Here is a 20,834-nt window from a genome sequence, read left to right as displayed (position 1 = left end):
GTTTGTTGCGGGTAGGTCTTGCTTGACCAATCTCATTTCCTTCTATGACCAGGTGACCTATCACCTGGACAAGGGAGAAGAGATTGATGTCATATATCTTGACTTCAAAAAAGCCTTCGATCTGGTGTCCCATGATCGACTCTTGGAGAAACTGGCCAATTGTCGCCTTGGGTCCTCCATGATCCACTGGCTGGAAAATTGACTCTGGGGTTGGACCCAGAGAGTAGTAATTGATGGAAGTCACTCATCATGGTGTCCTGTGACCAGTGGGGTACCCCAAGGTTCTGTCCTTGGACCCATACTGTTCAACATCTTCATTAATGATGTGGACACTGGAGTCCGAAGCGGACTGGCCAAGTTCGCTGATGACACCAAACTTTGGGGCAAAGCATCCACACCAGAAGACAGGCGGGTGATCCAGGCTGACCTAGACAGGCTCAGCAAGTGGGCGGACACGAATCTGATGGTGTTCAACGCCGATAAATGCAAGGTTCTTCACCTTGGGGAAAAAAAACCCACAGCATCCTTATAGGCTCGGCAGTGCTATGTTGGCTAGCACTATGGAAGAAAGAGACTTGGGGGTCATCATTGACCACAAGATGAACATGAACTTGCAATGCGATGCGGCGGCTAGTAAAGCGACCAAAACGCTGGCTTGCATCCATAGGTGCTTCTCAAGCAAATCCCGGGACGTCATTCTCCCCCTGTACTCGGCTTTAGTGAGGCCGCAGCTGGAGTACTGTGTCCAGTTTTGGGCTCCACAATTCAAAAAGGATGTGGAGAAGCTTGAGAGAGTCCAGAGAAGAGTCACGCGCATGATCAGAGGTCAGGGAAGCAGACCCTACGATGACAGGCTGAGAGCCCTGGGGCTCTTTAGCCTGAAAAAGCGCAGGCTCAGGGGTGATCTGATGGCCACCTACAAGTTTATCAGGGGTGACCACCAGTATCTGGGGGAATGTTTGTTCACCAGAGCGCCCCAAGAGATGACGACTAAGTCAAATGGTCACAAACTACTTCAAGATCGTTTCAGGCTGGACATAAGGAAGAATTTCTTTACTGTCCGAGCCCCCAAGGTCTGGAACAGCCGGAGGTGGTTCAAGCGCCTTCATTGAACACCTTCAAGATGAAACTGGATGCTTATCTTGCTGGGATCCTATGACCCCGGCTGACCTCCTGTCCTTTGGGCAGGGGGCTGGAATCGATGATCTTCCGAGGTCCCTTCCAGCCCTAATGTCTATGAAATCTATGATATACGAACAGTCACAAAGCTTCCTCACATGCGTGGATGAGCTCTACCTGACTCAAGAAGTCTATGGACCAACAAGAGGTAAAGCATTGCTGGATCTGGTACTGGCCAAAGGGGAGGATCTAGTCAGCGACCTGAAAATCAAAGGAAAGCTGGGACACAGTGACCATGAGCTGATTATTTTTACTATCCATCACAATGCTGGCAAGTCAGTCAGCCATGCAGAAGAACTCGACTTTAGGAAAGCTGACTTTGATAAGCTCAGGAAGCTTGTTGTTGAGGCCCTAAGGGACCATGACTTGACAGGGAGGGGAGTCCAAGATGAGCGGTTGCTCCTTAAGGGAGCAATCATGAAAGCACAAACAATGTTCATTCCATCTCAGAGGAAAGGTAGCAGAAGGGTACAACACGCCTCTTGGCTCAGCAGGGAACTTGTGGACCTCTTACATCTAAAAACTGAGGCTTATAAGGGATAGAGACAGGAATCGCCACCAAGGAGGAGTATTCTGCACTGGTCCATACCTGTAGGGAGAGAAACAGGAAAGCCAAGGCTGCAACCGAACTCCAACTGGCTACACATATCAAGGACAATAAAAAGTCCTTTTTCAGATATGTTGGGGGTCAGAAGAAAAGCTAGGGTAACACTGGACCCCTGCTAAACCATATGAGACAACTGATAACTAACACCTAGGAAAAAGCCAACCTGCTTAATGGGTTCTTTGTGTTGGTTTTTCACCAGCCCAAAGGGACTGCTCTGACTAACATGATGCGGGACGGCCAGGATGAGGGTGAATTTATACCCAACATCAGTGTAGACCTTGTAAAAGAACACCTTGAGAAGCTAAACACCTTGAAGTCAGCTGATCTTGACAGATTCTACCCCAGAGTACTTAAGGAGCCAGCAGGCATTTCATAGATTTCATAGACATTAGGGCTGGAAGGGACCTCGGAAGATCATCGAGTCCAGCCCCCCACCCAAAGGGCAGGACGTCAGCTGGGGTCATAGGATCCCAGCAAGATAAGCATCCAGTTTCATCTTGAAGGTGTTCAATGAAGGCGCTTGAACAACCTCCGGCGGCAGGCTGTTCCAGACCTTGGGGGCTCGGACAGTAAAGAAATTCTTCCTTATGTCCAGCCTGAAACGATCTTGTAGTAGTTTGTGACCATTCGTCCTCGTCATCCCTTGGGGCACTCTGGTGAACAAACGTTCCCCTAGATACTGGAGGTCACCCCTGATAAACTTGTAGCTGGCCATCAGATCACCCCTGAGCCTGTGCTTTTCCAGGCTAAAGAGCCCCAGGGCTCTCAGCCTGTCATCGTAGGGTCCGCTTCCCTGACCTCTGATCATGCGCGTGGCTCTTCTCTGGACTCTCTCAAGCTTCTCCACATCCTTTTTGAATTGTGGAGCCCAAAACTGGATGCAGTACTCCAGCTGCGGCCTCATTAAGGCCAAGTACATGGGGAGAATGACGTCCTGGGATTTGCTTGAGAAGCATCTATGGATGCAAGCCAGCGTTTTGGTCGCTTTACTAGCCGCAGCATCGCATTGCAGGCTCTTGTTCATCTTGTGGTCAATGATGACCCCCAAGTCTCTTTCTTCCATAGTGCTAACCAACATAGCACTGCCGAGCCTATAAGGATGCTGCGTTTTTTTTTTTCCCAAGGTGGAGAACCTTGCATTTATCGGCGTTGAACACCATCAGATTCTCATCCGCCCACTTGCTGAGCCTGTCCAGGTCAGCCTGGATCATCTGCCTGTCTTCTGGTGTGGATGCTTTGCCCCAAATTTTGGTGTCATCGACGAACTTGGCCAGCCCGCTTCTGACTCCAGTGTCCACATCATTAATGAAGATGTTGAACAGTATGGGTCCAAGGACAGAGCCCTGGGGGACCCCACTGGTCACAGGACACCACGATGAGTGACTTCCATCAATTACTACTCTCTGGGTCCGACCCCGGAGCCAATTTTCCAGCCAGTGGATCGTGGGGGACCCAAGGCGACAATTGGCCAGTTTCTCCAAGAGACGATCATGGGACACCAGATCGAAGGCTTTTTTGAAGTCAAGATATATGACATCAATCTCTTCTCCCTTGTCCAGGTGATAGGTCACCTGGTCATAGAAGGAAATGAGATTGGTCAAGCAAGACCTACCCGCAACAAACCCGTGCTGGCTATCCCTTAAGATGTTGGCGTCGGCCAATCCATTAAGGATGGCCTCCTTAATAAACTTTTCTAAGATCTTCCCCGGGATAGAAGTCAGGCTGATGGGCCTATAGTTAGCCGGATCCACTTTCCTCCCTTTCTTGAAGATAGGCACCACGTTGGCCTTCTTCCAGTCTTCGGGCAGTACACCAGAGGGCCAAGAGTTTTCAAAGATCCGCGCTAGAGGCTGGGCTATGATGCTGGCCAGCTCCTTGAGTACCCTGGGGTGAAGATTGTCAGGGCCGGCTGACTTGAAGGTATCCAGCTTCTCAAGATGTTCCTTCAGAAAGTCAGCATTAATGGAGGGCAGGGGATCACCCTCACCCGGACTTCCCGGCCCTGTAGCGGGCACAGGCGTCCCATTGGGCTGATGAAAGACCGACGCAAAGTACCTATTTAATAGGTTGGCTTTTTCCTGGGCGTCAGTTGTCAGTTGCCCCATCTGGTTCAGCAGGGGTCCAGCGTTGCCCCTGCTTTTCCTCCAGCTCCCCACATATCTGAAAAAGGACTTTTTATTGTCCTTGATGCTCAAAGCTAGCTGGAGTTCAGTTGCAGCCTTGGCTTTCCTGGTCTGCTCCCTACAGGACCGGACCAGTGCAGAATAATCCTCCTTGGAGGTGACTCCCATCCTTCATCGTTTGTAGGCCTTTCTTTTTATCCTCAGGAGGTCTGCTAGGTCCCTGGAGAGCCAGGGGGGCTGCTGTGCCCTCTTGCTGCCTTTCCTCCGAGATGGAATAGACTTAGTTTGTGCATTGAGGATCACTTCCTTGAGGAGCAACCACTCTTCTTGAACTCCCCTCTCCCTGTGGTCACAGTCCCTTAGGGCCTCACTGACAAGCCTCCTGAGCTTGTCAAAGTCGGCTTTCCTGAAGTCAAGACTTGCGTGTTGCTGACTGACTTGCCAGCTTTTCGGCGGATGGTGAAGGTGATCAGCTCGTGGTCGCTGTCACCCAGCTTCCCATCGATCACTAGGTCGCCGACTAGGTACTCCCCAGTAGCCAGCACCAGGTCGAGCAGCGCTTTGCCTCTCGTTGGCCCATAGACTTCTTGAGTCAGGTAGAGGTCATCCACTCACGAGAGGAAGCTCTGCGACCGCTCAGATTTTGCTGAGCGATCCTCCCACAAGATGTCTGGGTAATTGAAGTCACCCATGACAACCATGGTCCTGGAGCAAGCTGCCTCAGCCAGTTCCTGGGCAAACTCCTGGTCTAGCTCAGGTCTTTGGGTGGGAGGTCTGTAAGAGACTCCCACCATTGTGTCCCCTGTGCTGTGTTCCCCACGGATTTTAACCCAGAGGGTCTCCAGCCGTCCACCCTGGTCGCCAATATTGGCTTGCAGGGATGCGTAGCTTTCCTTAACATAGAGAGCTACACCCCCACCCCTTTTCTCTACACGATCCCTCCTGTACAGGGTATAGCCATCTATCCCCGTGGTCCAGTCATGGGTGGAGTCCCACCACGTCTCCGTGATCCCTATGACATCGTAATTGCTTGCACTGATCAGGAGGATGAGCTCCTCCTGCTTATTCCCCAAGCTCCTGGCATTTGTGTACAGGCAGGCAAGTGCCCCCTGGGGGGCTCCTTCCTTGCCCACAGATTTTACCAGGGCTGGGGCAGGGGTGGGCTCCCTTGAGTGCCGTGATCCACTGGCTTTGCAAGGATTGTTCAGCGGGCCAGCAGTGGCGGTAGTCCCCCCGTCCCCCAGCGAGCTTAGTTTAAAGCCCGGTGGAGCAGGTCAGCCAGTCTGGCTGAGAAAAGCCTCCTCCCTAGGGGAGAGAGCTGGAGACCATCTCTTCCCAGCAGCATCATAGCCCAGCCACTGTCAAGGGTATTTGAGAACTCATGGTGCTCAGGTAAATATCTGCAGATTGGAAGCAGGCCAATGTGGTGCCTATCTTCAAGAAAGGGAGGAAAGTAGATCCAGGGAACTACAGTCCAATCAGCTTGACCTCAATCCCTGGAAAGCTTTTGGAAAAAAATCTCAAAGAGACCATTCTTGACAAGCTGACTGATGGCTACATCCTGAGGGACAGCCAGCATGGGTTTGTTGCGGGTATGTCTTGCCTGACCAATCTCATTTCCTTCTATGACCAGATGACATATCACTTGGACAGGGGAGAAGAGATTGACGTCATATATCTGGACTTTAAAAAAGCCCTTAATCTGGTGCCTCATGGTGTAGGTACCTCATGGAAAAATTGGCCAACTGCAGCCTTGGCTACATCACAGTCTGATGGCTGCAGAATTGGCTCTGAGATCAAACCCAGAGAGTGGTAGTCGACAGAAGTGAATCATCATGTTGCTCTGTGACCAGTGGTGTCCCCCAAGGCCTATACTTGGACCTATACTCTTTAACATCTTTATTAATGATGTGGACACTGGTGTCAGAAGTTGACCGGCCACATTTGTGGTACAGCGTCCACACATGAAGATAGGCTGGTGATCCATGCTGATCTTGATAGGCTTAGAAAGTGGGTGGATAAAAACCTGATGACATTCAAAGTGGAAAAATGCAAGGTACTCCATCTCAGGGGGAAAAAAAAAATCCCACATCACACTTATAGGCTCAGTGCTATGTTTGCTAGCACCATGGCCCAAAGGGACTTGGGGGTCATGACGGCCACAAGATAAAAATGAGCCACCAATGCGAGATCACAGTTGGTAAATTCAACAAAACTCTGGCTTGCATCCATAGATGCTTCTCAAGCGAATCTCAGAATGTTATCCTTCTGCTGTACTCAGCCTTGGTGAGGCCACAGCTGGAGTACTGCATCCAATTCTGGGCTCCACAATTCAAGAAGGATGTAGAGAAGCTTGAGAGAGTCCAGAGGAAAGCCACACACATGAACAGAGGCCAAGAGAGCATGCCTTATAGTTTCATAGTAGCTAGGGTCAGGAGGGACCTGATCAGATCATCTAGCCTGACCCCCTGCCACAGACAGGAATGAATGCTGGGTTCACAAGACCCCAGACAGGTGATCATCTAACCTCTTTTTGAATTTGCCCAAAGTAGGGGTGAGTACCACTTCCCTATAGGGTTCCAGATTCTGGCCACCCTAACTGTAAAATATTGCCTCCTGATCTCTAACCTAAACCTGTTCTCCATCAGCTTATTACCATTGTTTCTTGTCACCCCAGGTGGTGCTGGGGAGAATAGGGCTCTTCCTATTTGCTGATGATCTCCCCTGATGAGTTTGTAGGCAGCCACCAGGTCCCCTCTCAGCCTCCTCTTGCCAAGGCTGAATAGGTTCAGGTCCCTCAGTCTCTCCTCATCGGGCCTGTCCTGCTGCCCTCTCACCAAATGGGTGGTCTTCCTCTGAACTCTCTCCAGGCTGGCCACATCCTTTTTAAAGTGCGGCGCCCAGTACTGGATGCACCACTCCAATTGAAGTGAAGCTGTACTCCAATTATGAAGAGAAGCTGGAAGCCATGGAACTCCAGCCTGGAAAAGCACAGGGTCAAGGGTGACCTGGTGGTAGCCTATAAGTATATAAGGGGTTTGCATCAGGATCTGGAGGAACAGCTGTTCACCAGAGAGCCCTAAGGGATGAAAAGGTCCAATGGTAACAATCTCCTCCAAGACTGTTTTAGGCTAGACATAAGGAAAAAACTTCTTTACTGTCTGAGCCCCCAAGGCCTGGAATAGACTCCTTCCAGAGATGATGCAAGCACCTACTCTGGACTCTTTTAAGAAACGTCTGGATGCTTATCTTGCTGGGATCCTTTAACCTTAGCTGACTTCCTGCCCCTGTGACAGGGGGCTGGACTCAATGATCTTCTGAGGTCCCTTCCAGCCATAATGTCTATGAAACATGTAATATAGATAGTGAAGTGGAAACAGTGTGAAAACTGGCATTTGGGCTAAGCATTTATAAAGATACTAGGAAATTACTAGGAAATAAATATACTAGGAAAGATACAAGGAAATGCTCCCATGGGGGCAGGTGGGGACGGAACCCTGTGTTTGGCGATGCAATGCCCCGGTCCCCACCGCACCGCTCTGGGTACAGCCCCACTTCACCCCCTTCAGAGGTAGCTTAATGTCTACTGGTGCCCTGGGCAAACACAAAATTGGAGGCCCCCTGCCCCCATGGGAGCTGGGCTACAGAGAGGTCAGGGGGAGGCCCCTTCCCTTCCTGGTGCTGGCAGGGGAGGCTGTGTGGACCCTACTGGGCTTGGGGTGAGGGGATACATGCCTGCTTCTTCTCCCTGCTACTTAACCCCCCATCCACGCTATGGCCAAACATACACACACACAGGTGTTCACACAGATGGGTGCACACTCTACTGTCACTCACTCTCTGCACGTGGACACACAGACACAACCATACTTTACCTGCCATGAACACAGACACATCTACTCACAGACACATGAACACACACACACACACACACACACACGTACGCACGCACGCACACACACACACACACACACACACACAGATGCATGCATGCAGACCTGCACATGCAGACACACACATAGACACATGCACATGCTTGAACACACAGAGAAAAACGTACTGTCCATGCCATAAACACAGACACATGCATGCATGGGCACACATGCACACACAGGCATGCATGCACACAGAGACACATGCACACATAGATGGGTGTGCATTCTATTCACTCACTCTTGCACTGGACACAGAGACTAACATACCTTCCCTGCCATGAACACAGACACATGTACTCACAGGCGCATGAATGTACAGGCATACACATGCACAGACACATGGATAGACACACATGCACATGCACACACACGCACATGCAGATACAGATCGACATGCACTCTACTCATTCATTCTCTGCACATGAACACAGAAACAAACAGACTCTCCCTCCTGCCATGAACACAGACATACACATGCAGACACACACACACATATGCACACATAGACACGCACATGCAGACACATGCACAGACACCTACGCACACACAGACACACGCATACCTGAAGATGGGTACACGTGCTACTCACTTTCTGCACATGGACACACAGAGACAGATACACTTTCCCTCCTGCCATGAACAGAAACACATTTGTGCATGCATATACGCACACACAGACATATGTACGCAGACACATGTACACACAGACACAGGCATGCACTCTACTCACTCACTCTCTGCACGTGGACACATAAACACACTTTCTCTGCCATGAACATAGATGCATGCACACACGCATACATGCACAAACACATGCACACACACACACACACAGGTGGGTGCACACTCTACTCATGGCCTGCATGTGGACACACAGAGACAAATACACTCTACCTGCCATGAATACAGACACATACATGCATGCAGACACAGATGTGCACACTCACATGCGAACCCACAGACGTGCACCCAGATGCAGTCACAAATACAGACACAGAAGCACAGATGCATGCATATGCACACAGATGTGCTGCACACACAGATGCACACACATGCACTTGCACACGCACAGACACTTGCACACACAGAGATGCACACAGGCATACACACACACCTAGCCACATACCTTCCCCTCACAGAATCACCTCCCCTCCCCCACTCTCCCTCACTCTGAGGCAGCCCTCTCCCCTGCTTCCTCCTGCTTCGTCCCCCCAGCCACTTGCTGATCCATCTCACTCCTCCTGGCCCTGTTGCACAGACTGGCAGGGAGTTGCTGCTGGGCTGTGTCCCTGCGGCTACACATGGGGCCAGGCCAGCTCAGGCCAGGAGCATTACGCTGTGCCTCTTGTGTGGGTGGCAGTGCTGGGAGGGGTGTCTATGGGGGGTAAAGTGAATTTTGGGGGGCTATGCCCCCCCTTCACTAACAGTCTTTCTGCATAGTACATTGTGGCACTCCTGGCCCACCCCTGCCCCCCTGGCCAGCCCAGACTCCCAGCCAGCCCAGACTCAGCCTGCCCTCTTGGCTCCAGCATGCCCCCACCAACCTATGCTCCCACTGTGGCCCCACTCCATTCCTGCAGGCTGTTCTGTGGGGTGTCAGGGCTGGGTGGTGGGAAGCGCTGCCACCATGATTTTTTTCTTCTTTCTCAGGTAGGGAGGTATGGGGGAAGGCCCTCTGCTTGTGTGTCTGGGGCATGTTCCCTGCCACAAAACGTCTCCAGCAGTGGCACAAGCTTCAGCCCACACAGCCCAGGAGGGCACCCAATCATCCCCCACCTCGGTGGTGCATGCACAGTTGGCCTGGAGTATTATGGACAGATAGACAGACAGACTAAGCCTTTTATAATATTAGAATTTCCCACAGTGAAATCTATTATGCTATACAATGATTCCCAAGTTGAATGGTGAAAGTCCCGTTGGTTGAAACTTTTAAAATTAAACTAGATAAACTTTCATGTTAAGAGCAATGCTTCATTTCCAGTGAAATCTCCTAATGATCCTATTAGATACAATGATCCTATTGTACCTTTTCTATGTATATATGCGCGCGTACACACACACATATGTGTGTGTAAACACATGTGCATGCACACACACATGCACACACAGACACACCCAATTTTGTTCTTGCTCACTCTCACTCTTGCTCTCTCTATATATGTATGTGGGGGGGAGGGGGGTGTTTATGTATGTGTATATGTATATTCACTTCACTGAAATCTACTGAATGATCTGATTGGGCCTTTTGCATTTCTAATTGAACCAGAGGTAAAAACTCTTCTAGACTTGATCCTTGCCAAAGGAGATGACCTGGTGACTGATTTAAACATAGAGGGCAGCCTGGGTGATAGTGACCATGAAACCATTATGTTCATGGTCCATCACAATGTAGACAAATTGGATAGAAGGCTTGAAGTTTGGGACTTCAAAAATGCAAACTTCAACAAGCTCAGGTCATTAGTAGTGAATGTCCAGTGGGACCAGGGGCTGAAGGAGAAAGGAGTGCATGAAGAGTGGGCGTTCCTAAAAGATATGATCCTTGGAGCGCAAAGTAAAGCCATTCCCATGTGGAGGAAATCTAGCAAAAATTCTGGGAAGCCGTCTTGACTAAACAGGGAAATCATAGCACTCTTAAGAAGGAAGAAAAAGGTGTATAGTTAATGGAACCTAGGGACAGCCCCCAAGGAGGACTATATAGTAATGACCCACACATGTAGGGATTAGATTAGAAAAGCTAAGGTGGTGACTGAATTAAAATAAGCAATGGGAATCAAGGACAACAAGAAGTACTTCTTTAGGTAGGTAGGGAACAGGAGGAAAATGAATGGGAGTGTGGGGCCATTGCTTAACAATTCAGGATAGCTACTTACCAGCACTCAAGAGAAAACTGGACTCCTGAATGATTACTTTGCTTCAGTATTTCACTGGGCCAGGGGAAAAATCATGCCAGCTAAGGTACAGACTGAGCAGGGTTCAAATGACCACCTTCCTACTATTGCTATAGAACTGGTGTGTGATAAATTAAAGAAATTGGATGCATCTAAGTCAGCAGGACTGGGTAAACTTAATCTGAGAGTGCTGAAGGAGCTGGCTGAAGTAATCACAGAACCCCTGGTGAATCTCTTCCAAAACTTTTGGCACTCTGGGAGGTACCCAAGGACTGCAAGAGGGCCAATACTGTGCCCATCTTTAAGAAGGGGAGTGGGGAGGACCGGATAACTATTTGCCAATTAGCCTAACTTCTATCCCAGGGAAAATCCTGGAAAAATTCATTAAGGAGCCTATGTGTGGTAGGCTTGCAGAAGGTAGGATTCTGAAAGACAGCCCAGCAAGGCTTCTTTACAGGCAGGCCTTGTCTTACCAACCTCATCTCCTTTTACGATCAGGTGACTCACCACCTGGATGAGAGCAGGTTGACCTTATATACCTTGACTTCCAAAAAGCTTTCAGTTTGGTATCCCACAATGTTCTCATGACAAAATTGGAAGACTGTGGGCTTAAGTGCAAGACAGTCAGGTGGGTAGGAAGCTGGCTGTGGGGTAGGACCCTGATCTAATGAATGGATCTGTGTTATCTTGGCATGAAGTGGCCAGTAGGCTTGTGGGAAGTGGCTAGTATTTGCTTCAGATTCGGATTCAGCCGATTCAGGGGACAGTGAATTGATTCAGCAATTCAGCCCATCCCCCACCCCTCTCCCAGCTCAGCAATTGCTGCCCCACCCACCCCAGCTCCCAGCACTTTAGGAGAAAAAAAGGCCCTGGCTAAGCAGGTCCTGGTGGGTGGGGGGCAATCCCTACTGCCCCCCACTGCACGACACTGCTTTGGGGGCTCTGCATGAGCCCTCAAAACACATCCTGCTCCCCAAGCCCCACCACAGGTGCCCTGCATGGGCCATTTCTGGCCATTTAAGAAAAAAAAAACCTGAAGAAGCCCCAGACACATCGCTCCTGCTGGTGGGGTCAATCCCCACTGCCCTCTGCTACATGGGGGCTCTGCACGAGCCCCCAAGGCTGTACCAGGAGTGGGGAGTCCCGGGGCTTTTCTCCGCTTTTTTTTTTCCTTAGAGGACCAGAGCCCCAGCAGGCAGGGCAGCTGTGGGGGGAGCAGGAGAGGGTTGAGGGGGCTCATGCCGAGACCCCCATGCAGCATGGGACAGTGGGGCGCAGTGGGTATCTCCCCCCACCTGGTAGCACCCAGTGAGCACCAGGGCTTTTCTTTAAAGTAATGAGCTTAGGTGGGCGGGAGCAGCCATGGGGGGTGGGGGAAGTGGAAGAGGAAGAGGGAATAAGAATTTAATTATAACCATGTGTGGGATACCCACATTTTGGCTTCTGAAGTAATTTTGGCTCGAGACTGTTGGAAAGTTGACAAAGTCTTGGTTCCACTCCTTTCCTAAGCCCAACTTGTTGGCCAGTGCAGCAGAAAAGAACAGGAATTGTGACTCCTAAGGGTACTGCTGGGTTACTAGTGGGTAGTATAGGTTGCACTCTAATCCTGTCTCTAAATAAAAATCTCAGTAATTCCTTTTGTATAATACGTTCATATTGCCTTTGATTTCTTTGTTGCCATTTTATTGGTTTACCACAGTTTGCCAGTATCATTCAGGTTGTTCTCATTTCTGAATTCATCAAGTAGTCCGTATGTTCCAAAGGAAGTGCTTTATTACTCTGCTCTGTGAAATCTATGTTCAAAGTGCTTAAAATCCAACATTTCTGTTGTATTTCAAACAATGTTGCTATTTTTTATCAGTCCCACACTTCTTATTAGTGTTTTCCATAGGACATAGAAGTTTCAGATTTTTTTTCTGTTAAAACAAGTTAGACGTTCCCATTGGACTTTCTTAACATTTGTTTTTAAAACACATTTTAAATCGAACTTGGTCTCTGTATTATTTCCATGCTTATGCAAATCTGTAAATATCCCCCTCATGCTTTCTCTACTTCCACCACATCAGCAGCAAAAGGATTTTACCTAGTGCAGTCCTTTAAAAGTAACATAATTCAGAATGAAAGGGGAAATAATCTGTTTAAATGTGCTTCTAAAAATAAAGATCAATGTGCTGTGGGTGCCTCAAATAGAGAGCAGCACTTTGGGGGTCAGGTGACAGACAGTGTCTGTGAAGCTGTAGAATGTTTTTGTTTGTTTTCTGGTTATTTTAATTGTGCAGAGGTTACTGATATTTTAGTTGAAATTAAGATGTTAAGAAGCCAGGTGCATCTGGCATGTATTTGTGAATAAACAGGATAAAAAGGTAGAATGCAAACAACCTTTCTTTAAAAATGGCTCCAGCTTCCTGATGGTTTCCAAATCTATTTATTTATACAGACAAAGACAGGCAAACTGCTTGACCTTTCAAAGGACCAATATTTTGGCTGCCCATCATATAAATTAAACTACACAACAAAAATGCAATAAAAAGAACTGCTCATCACACTTTGCCACATAGATGTCCATTGCCTGGGACAAAACTAAGATAAACATAAGTGTTTGCAATCCTCAGCCCATGCCATCCTCTAAAGTCTGGGAGAGGAAGATGGAATTTTGCCCTGAGTCTGAGAAGTGAATGAATGTGAATTATGGCTGACAAATGCAGGCAGTGATTTTTCAAAGTTGATGAACTGTCATGAAGAACATCTGGTCTGCAGCTAAATCCTATTCATCGTAAATAATCTGGGCTACTATCTGTTCCAGTCTAGGCTGAGGACAGAAATTATACATACACTGGTATAAGTTTTTTTGTAACCAGTTTAAACCTGTAACAGAAGAGAAGTTCAGTGCACATAGACTCCTTTCAAAATGGCCAAACCCAGTTTAAGATAGACCTTTGTGGATGTAGTATCAGACTTAACTGATTTAGGTTAAACTGGTTTATTGAACTTCTGTCCCAGATTATAGTGGTACTTTCTGTAGGTTTAATACCATTGGAATAATGCACCTGCGGCAAGAATCTGCTTAATATGTAAGCGGTGGCATTTTGCTTTGGCTTGGGTTTTAAGCAGGCCTCCAGTCATAGTTTTGGCTTCAGACTGTGCTCTTTTGTTATTTTTATGAATTCATATACAGCTAGATTGTATGCTGTCCCAGAAAGATCAGGAAGACATGACACTTGGCCCACTCTTCCCCCCTTATCAGATAGTGGAACTGTTTGGCTCTAAGGCAAGACACACAACTCCACTCTTGTGAGAAAGGGCATGACATGCTTTCCCCTGGGTGCCTGCTGCAGGAGCTAAACTGCAGATACAAATTATCACTTCCTCAAATGATAACCAGTAACTAAAAGATACAATCTGCCCCTGAGTTTATTTCATTATTTTATTTTATAATTAAATGTAACTCACAACTTTTCTAATTACCACGGTAGTTTGATTTTAAAGGTGCAAATTTCTAAAGCTTGAGGCACATGAAAAAAAATCTAGAATTTTAAATATAGAATTTGCATATACATTTTAATTTAGAAATATACCTCTGCCAAGAAGGGCAGAGATTTGAAAAGGTAGAGAGGCTGGAAGAGACATGAGATAACTTTGGGTCCAAATATATATATATTAACTTAGCCGAAGTTTGTTGTGAATAAAGCTTGTTATATATAAGCATAAGAAAATCCATTAACTTAGCCAAAAATTGCTTGTCATATATAAATGTCTATGTATATGTATATGTATATGACAATTAAGCAATTTTTGGCTAAGTTAATGAATTTTCTCATGCACAACAAGCTTTATCCCCTTTGGGGCAAAACCAAAATCTAGCTAGAATTCTAAAGAAGATATGCTACAATGTAAGCAAGGCTACATCAAATGTTAATTTTTTGCTATTCAAGGCAATTGAGCCACAATTAGTTTTTATGACTACGTTTACTAGACTCTGGGACCAAAATTTTGATAGTTAAAACTTGATGATTCTACATTTATTATTTTTAGTAATTAAGAAACCACAGTTCATGGTACAGTGGGCATATACCAAACTGCTACCTGTGGTTTTTCTTTCTAATTCATATTACTGTTCATAGCAGTCCTATCATGGTACAATTAAATCTGACCACTTCCGTTTTTAAACCCAGGAAGCTTAGACAGCTTGCTAATATTCATATTTGTATAAGCTACCTATACATATAAGTGTCATCCACTTTTGACCAATAACTTATGTTTGGAGGAGTTACCCAGGAAATAGAGCACACAGATTTTAGGCCCTCCTCAACCTGACAAGGATTTAAACCTATATTCCACTTCCCAGGAAAGTGCACTAAAAATTAATCTATTACTCAAATTAATGTGAGGGCACTCTCTACTCTTCCTCTTAAAGTCAAGCACTTTGGAAACAGGAGTAGGAGCTGTGCGGGTGGAGGTGGGGTAGAGGCAGGAGGATAGCAAGAGTCATGAAGCCAGAAGAAGCACAAACAAGAGAAAAGTGCTTCTGTAGCATGCTGATTATGGCTCTTCTCTGGGAGGGTAAATTTCTGGGCATGTATAAAAATCCCACTTAACCTAGGTACCTAGCTTCCATTGGTTTCACTGAATATTCTGTACATAGCTGTTTTAGGAGTCTCTGAAAAAATTGATCATAGACACTCTCAAAAATTAGACTTATTTGTGCCCGTCATTTAGGAAATTTTGAAAAAATCCTTAATTGATTTTTGAGTTTACCCAAGAATAGTGGAGGTCTGTGTTGGAACACAGAATTAAATACAAGTCTCCCATATCTGAGGCTACTGTCTTTTTTTCACTCCCCTATCATTGGCGGGGTGGGGGTGGAGAGGCTGGGAGAACATGAAAATCTAGGTTACATGGAGCAGTACATTCACATTCCAACTTTTCTTCTCTCTTGCCCAGAACCTAGTAGAACAATCATGAAGGGCCATCTGTATTGCACAGTGGTCAATGACAGCACTTGCCTTTCCTATGTGGCCTTCTCGGAACAAAAGTCTCCAAAAATATAATGTAATGCTAGTAATTCACCTAAGAATAAAGATATGTATTTGTTGGTGCTTGCTGTTAAAAGATAAGTTTTTTGTTGTGTTTTTACAGATAAGTACTTTTACCTTTTTTACTTCAAGTCATGTTCAAGGAATTTCATGATTCTAGCTATTTTTTTTTCAGAAGCAGCTTATTATAGAGTATATATTAACATTCATTATTTTACAATAGGTTATTAATAGTAAAGCAATTTTGAAAATAATTTCTCCAAAATTACTTTGCACTGCAAAATCTAATTTACTTTTTATGTTGGTCTTCTAGCTAGAACATGTGGTTCCAACCTGCGTGGACCAAGTGGAATTATCACATCACCTAATTACCCAGTTCAGTATGAAGACAATGCACACTGTGTGTGGGTTATCACAACAATAGATCCAGAAAAGGTATGCCTTTAAATCTCTCTCTCTTTTCAAACAACTGAATATTGGAAAAAGGAAGCCATGGTATCTTAGCTTCAAAGTATTCTAATGATAAATATAGAATATTAGAGAAACCATGAATTGGTAAGATCTGAAAGGCATTGAAAATATTTCATACTTTTGTCACCTTAGAAACAGAAACCTTCTTTCTGGCCTGTAAAATGTGTGTGTGTGTGGGGCGGGGGGTGGGGTAATATCATAATAGATTGTTGTAAATTATCTATTGGAATTATGATTTTGTAAATATACATTGCACATTTTCATCATTTAGGAACCTTAAAATGGAGAGAGAAAAAAAAAAACAGAGGAAAGCTTCATTTTTTCAATTTTTATATTTTTACTCCACAGTTATCGTAATATTTCACTTCCTGTAATTTTATTTCCACACATGATAAATGTAGGTTTAAACAGTGTTGTTTCCTAAGGGTACATAATTCTGAATAACTATAGCACAAACAAAAGGCAGAATCTGGCACACTTATTACACTGTAACATTATGCAAAGTATTTTTTCTAATTCAGTATAAGTCAGATTCAGACCACTAACTGGGAAGGAATATGAAGTATATGAATATGCTGTTTATTATTATTTGATTTTATGTTTGTTGCACTAAAATATTGAATATCTCAACTGAAGTAAGGTAGGGAATGTGTGATATATAAAAACACTTTTATGATTGCAGGGTTTTTTGGTTGTAGCCATGTTGGTCTAAGGACATAGGCAGGCAGACAGAATTCTTTGAGTAGATGTGATAACTTTTATTAGACCAACTGAGTAATTAGAAAAAAAAAAGTTCTTGGCAAGTTTTCAGGTGCAGTCACCCTTCTTCAGGCATGGGGAGTCTCTGCTGTTCTGAGACTCCACAAAATGAAAGAAATGACACTTTTAGCTTCTTTCATTTCTCAAATTGTGAGAGGAGCAGGGATGAGGGCCAGGAGCCCACACCCAAGAACGACTCCCAAGAGGGACAGAAATGAGGGCCAGGAGCCCATCACCCATGAAAGACAGACATTAGGAAAGGTAGAGAGACTGGAAGACATGAGAACATTGCAGCTGAATGCCCCACTGAGATATGTCATGGTTAACAGCTGCAAGGCATGGGCACAGCTGTAGGAGAGGTTGGTGGCTGTGAGTAGCCCACAAGGAAATGCATGTCCTGGGGGCAAATATGGGTAAAGAAAGCTCCACATGACATGGGGGATTTATTGAGATAACTGGAATGTGCTGAAAGAAAGATAAATTGAGGCTCACTCTAGGACCCTTGGGCAGCTTCCTTTTCTAAGGTCAACCCAGTACCTCAAATCATGGTAGCTGAAAAAATAAGGGAGGGCTCTTAGAGCTTGATCAACACCGGACTCTCACTGGTCACTAGGGTCATCATGGGAGGGAACAGGTAAAAGATAAATATCGGTACTGTGATAACATATACTTAGCACCTTGATTTCCTCCCCCATACCTCTGGAGGAGTCTCCAAACAAGCCTTTAGTCCCTAGAGTGCTGAAACAGCTGCCTGGAGCTTCCCCTAAGTCTGAGACCAGATTCTTAAGTCCACAGTCCTGGCTGACCAAGCCAGTGAGATCTCCAGCTCCACTGTATGCTCTATGTAAGACTGGCTAGGCTCTACTTGCATGCTGCTCTCTCTTGCCTTATTCCAGCCTCAAGCTTCCTTTTCCTTTTTCCCTTGCCCCTCCAGTCCCTGTGTTTCAGGGAGTTATGGTCCAAATTAATGGTCAGCACAGCTCTACAAGCTACCCCCTGGTTCCTCCTACTCTTACACACATTACATTCACATTACAATACGTTAAACTACTAGTGAATGGAAGGTACTTCTCACATGATATCTCCTTGAACTGTTTGTCTTGACAGGCTGATTCTGTAGCATACTCAATTCTTTTTTTATTTTTTGTTGAATTTATCACCCGTTGTGATGAACAAGATATAAATATATAGACAGGTAACCTTTTTACTTTGAAAGGTTAACACTTACTGGGCACATCTACATGTGCTGCTTTTGCACCATTGTTACTGCACCATCAGTTAGTACTTTCTTTTGGAAGTACTAAAAGACAGCACAGTAACAGTCCATAACAGTAATGCCCATACTGTACTCTGCGCACAGCGCACGGTTATTTTTAGACACTATACTGCTGTAGCAATGTATTATAACGTGTCTCTATGACGACATAGCTGGGGATTACAGTTTTTGCTTGGACATTACATCAGTATAGCAAGACAAAAAAGTGTCGTGTGTAGATGCATGCCCGCTGTTACACACCCATGGTGCTAAATGATTAGCAAAACGTAATCAACCCAGAGTTTAATGTGGAATATGGCTCATACAGTTCAATTTAACTAAAATCTAACTTTAATTAATACATTAAATGTTATCTTAATAACTTCTATATATAGAGGGAGAAAAAACACTTAGTTCAATGGTCTCATTTGCTGTAACTGTACTACAGAATTGGTGGCAAATCTGTTCCTGAAAGTAAAGGGTGGTCATCTCTGGGTGATGTTTCAGTCTGAATGTTGTTGGAGAACAACACACACCTAATTTCCTTGTTACCCGCCTTTTATGCTTTTTCTTTCATTTTGCTCTTCTGATGACTCTTCATTTCTGGGTACCATTGATTAGTTTCCCTGTGATCATCATATTGTTCATCCTGTTAGAATGCTGTATCCTTCCAGCATATTCCTTTGTTACAACAAACCCATCACATGCACACATCTTAATTTGGTCTTTTATCGGTGTCTTAATTTGGGCATGCCTCAGACTCTTAATTTGGTCTGTCCATCAGCTCTGGAAATTCCAAGGTCTCTGCAATTGGGATTATCCAATTGGTCCCCTGTTATCACCCTTCATTAACATATCCAATCATGTCATCCTTCTGACTTTCTTGGCTAATTCTAAATTCAGTTAATCTGACCTAGTAACAAGACTTACATTATATATGCCTATGTTGATAATGTTAAAACATAAGCTGCCTTTCTCTCTTTGATAAGATAAGAAATAAGCAATATGAGAGTGAACTCAAGGCTATGGCTGACCATGCAGATACAGGAGGAAGAAAAGTTTAAAAAATAATGAGGCTATACAAAAAATTAAGCAATAGTTAAATAAGTCGGAATATAAAAGAAAAGTTTAATATATATATATATAATTCACCACTCAAATAGGTGCAACTAAAGCTAAATCTGACAAGCTACCATAATACAGGGTGAATCTACATGAGAGTCTATGGTGACACGATGTAGTGTCACAGCCGCTACTGCTCAGCAGCAATCGACTACTGCTCAGTAGTTCGTTGCTACTGTGCAGTAGGGTTGAACATGACCTGTGCGCCATTGGGACAGTGCAGTACCAGTGAGTACTGTGCAGTCATTTAGTACTTGCTTTAGCTGAGCAGAGTACCAACTGTGCAGTCAGGGGCATGTGTAGGTGGGCCCAGAGTGTAGAATAGCATTGACTGGGATGTTATTTACTAAACCATGCAGAGTGTGCTGTGTTCACTGTAACCAATTCAGATTTGTTCAGTGATAAAAAGCAAAGACTCTTTCCCACAACCCAAAGACTTCGTATACTCTTCTAACAAGAGGTTACTAATTTGCAAAAAGTGAAATAGATTGATTTACTATACATAGTACAACCTTTACTCTTCCATAGGTTTAGGGAAGTGATACTAAACCTGTCTGGCCCCATGTGCTGAATGATTAGTGTTGTACCGCTGATGTGATCCATCATGTTGGCTTGGCTCTGAAGACTGGAGCTGACTGTAACCCAGTCCTTCATGCTAGTTCAATGCCACACATCAGCACAATCCAGTGTACAAAGGGGTGAGCCTACAAGTGAAATTAATTTGATATATTAAACCTGGACACAGTTCTTGCCAGAGTTTATTGCTCCCGGGCACAGCATTTACACATGTACCTGGAATTGCAGCATGTTGATCCAGGGTGGACTAGCCCTGGCTGGCAGGGAGCCCCTGGGGGTTAGCCTGCCAGGCTGCATCTGCTACAACCTGGCTCAACATGCTGTGGAGGGATTAGCTGAGGCACCAGACTACAACAGTGCAGGTCTAGCTGGCAGTCAGCCCCATGCTGTTGCACCTTTGTGTCCTTCCCATCCCTGGTCAGTGTCTACACGTGCATTATGGCACAGTAAACTGCACCATAGGATAGTACTTGTGTTGTGTGGTACTATCCTATGGTGCAGTTAATTCATGTACTCCAGCCTAATAGCACCGGAAATGTAGATGATGATGCTTTACTGAAGAGCTAATTAGTCAGCACCACAGTAAATTTCTCTTGCAGATATGCCCAGGGCCACATAATCCAGCCTATGGGGCTCCCCACAGGTCCAGAAATTTGACAGCAAGGGAGCAGTGGCAATGTTAATTGCTCTGGGAGCCTTAATTGCCCAGAGCCATGGCAGTAAATACTGCTGTCTCGGCCTGCCAAATTTCTGGACCTGTGGGGAGTCCCATGGGCTGTAGGACACAGCTCTACAGTCCAGATTCAGTCCATGGGATGTAGGTTAAGTACCACTGATATAGGGTCTGTAGTAGATATCTCATAAAAAACTCTGTAGCTTACCTGGC

The 20,834-nt window shown here is 45.5% G+C and overlaps 1 protein-coding gene across 1 annotated transcript in view; it reads left to right on the top strand.

Annotated features, from left to right (window-relative positions):
- CSMD1 (CUB and Sushi multiple domains 1) overlaps positions 1 to 20,834 on the top strand; it is a 2,292,800-nt gene that overhangs the window by 1,523,258 nt on the left and 748,708 nt on the right. The window contains exon 10 of the mRNA XM_019488443.2: positions 16,079 to 16,200. Within this exon, the coding sequence (XP_019343988.2) occupies positions 16,079 to 16,200 (122 nt within the window). The remainder of the gene's footprint in view (positions 1 to 16,078; positions 16,201 to 20,834) is intronic.

The sequence above is a fragment of the Alligator mississippiensis genome, chromosome 1, assembly GCF_030867095.1.
Source record: "Alligator mississippiensis isolate rAllMis1 chromosome 1, rAllMis1, whole genome shotgun sequence".
Classification (NCBI taxonomy): domain Eukaryota; kingdom Metazoa; phylum Chordata; order Crocodylia; family Alligatoridae; genus Alligator; species Alligator mississippiensis.
This window is presented reverse-complemented; position numbering and strand designations above follow the sequence as displayed.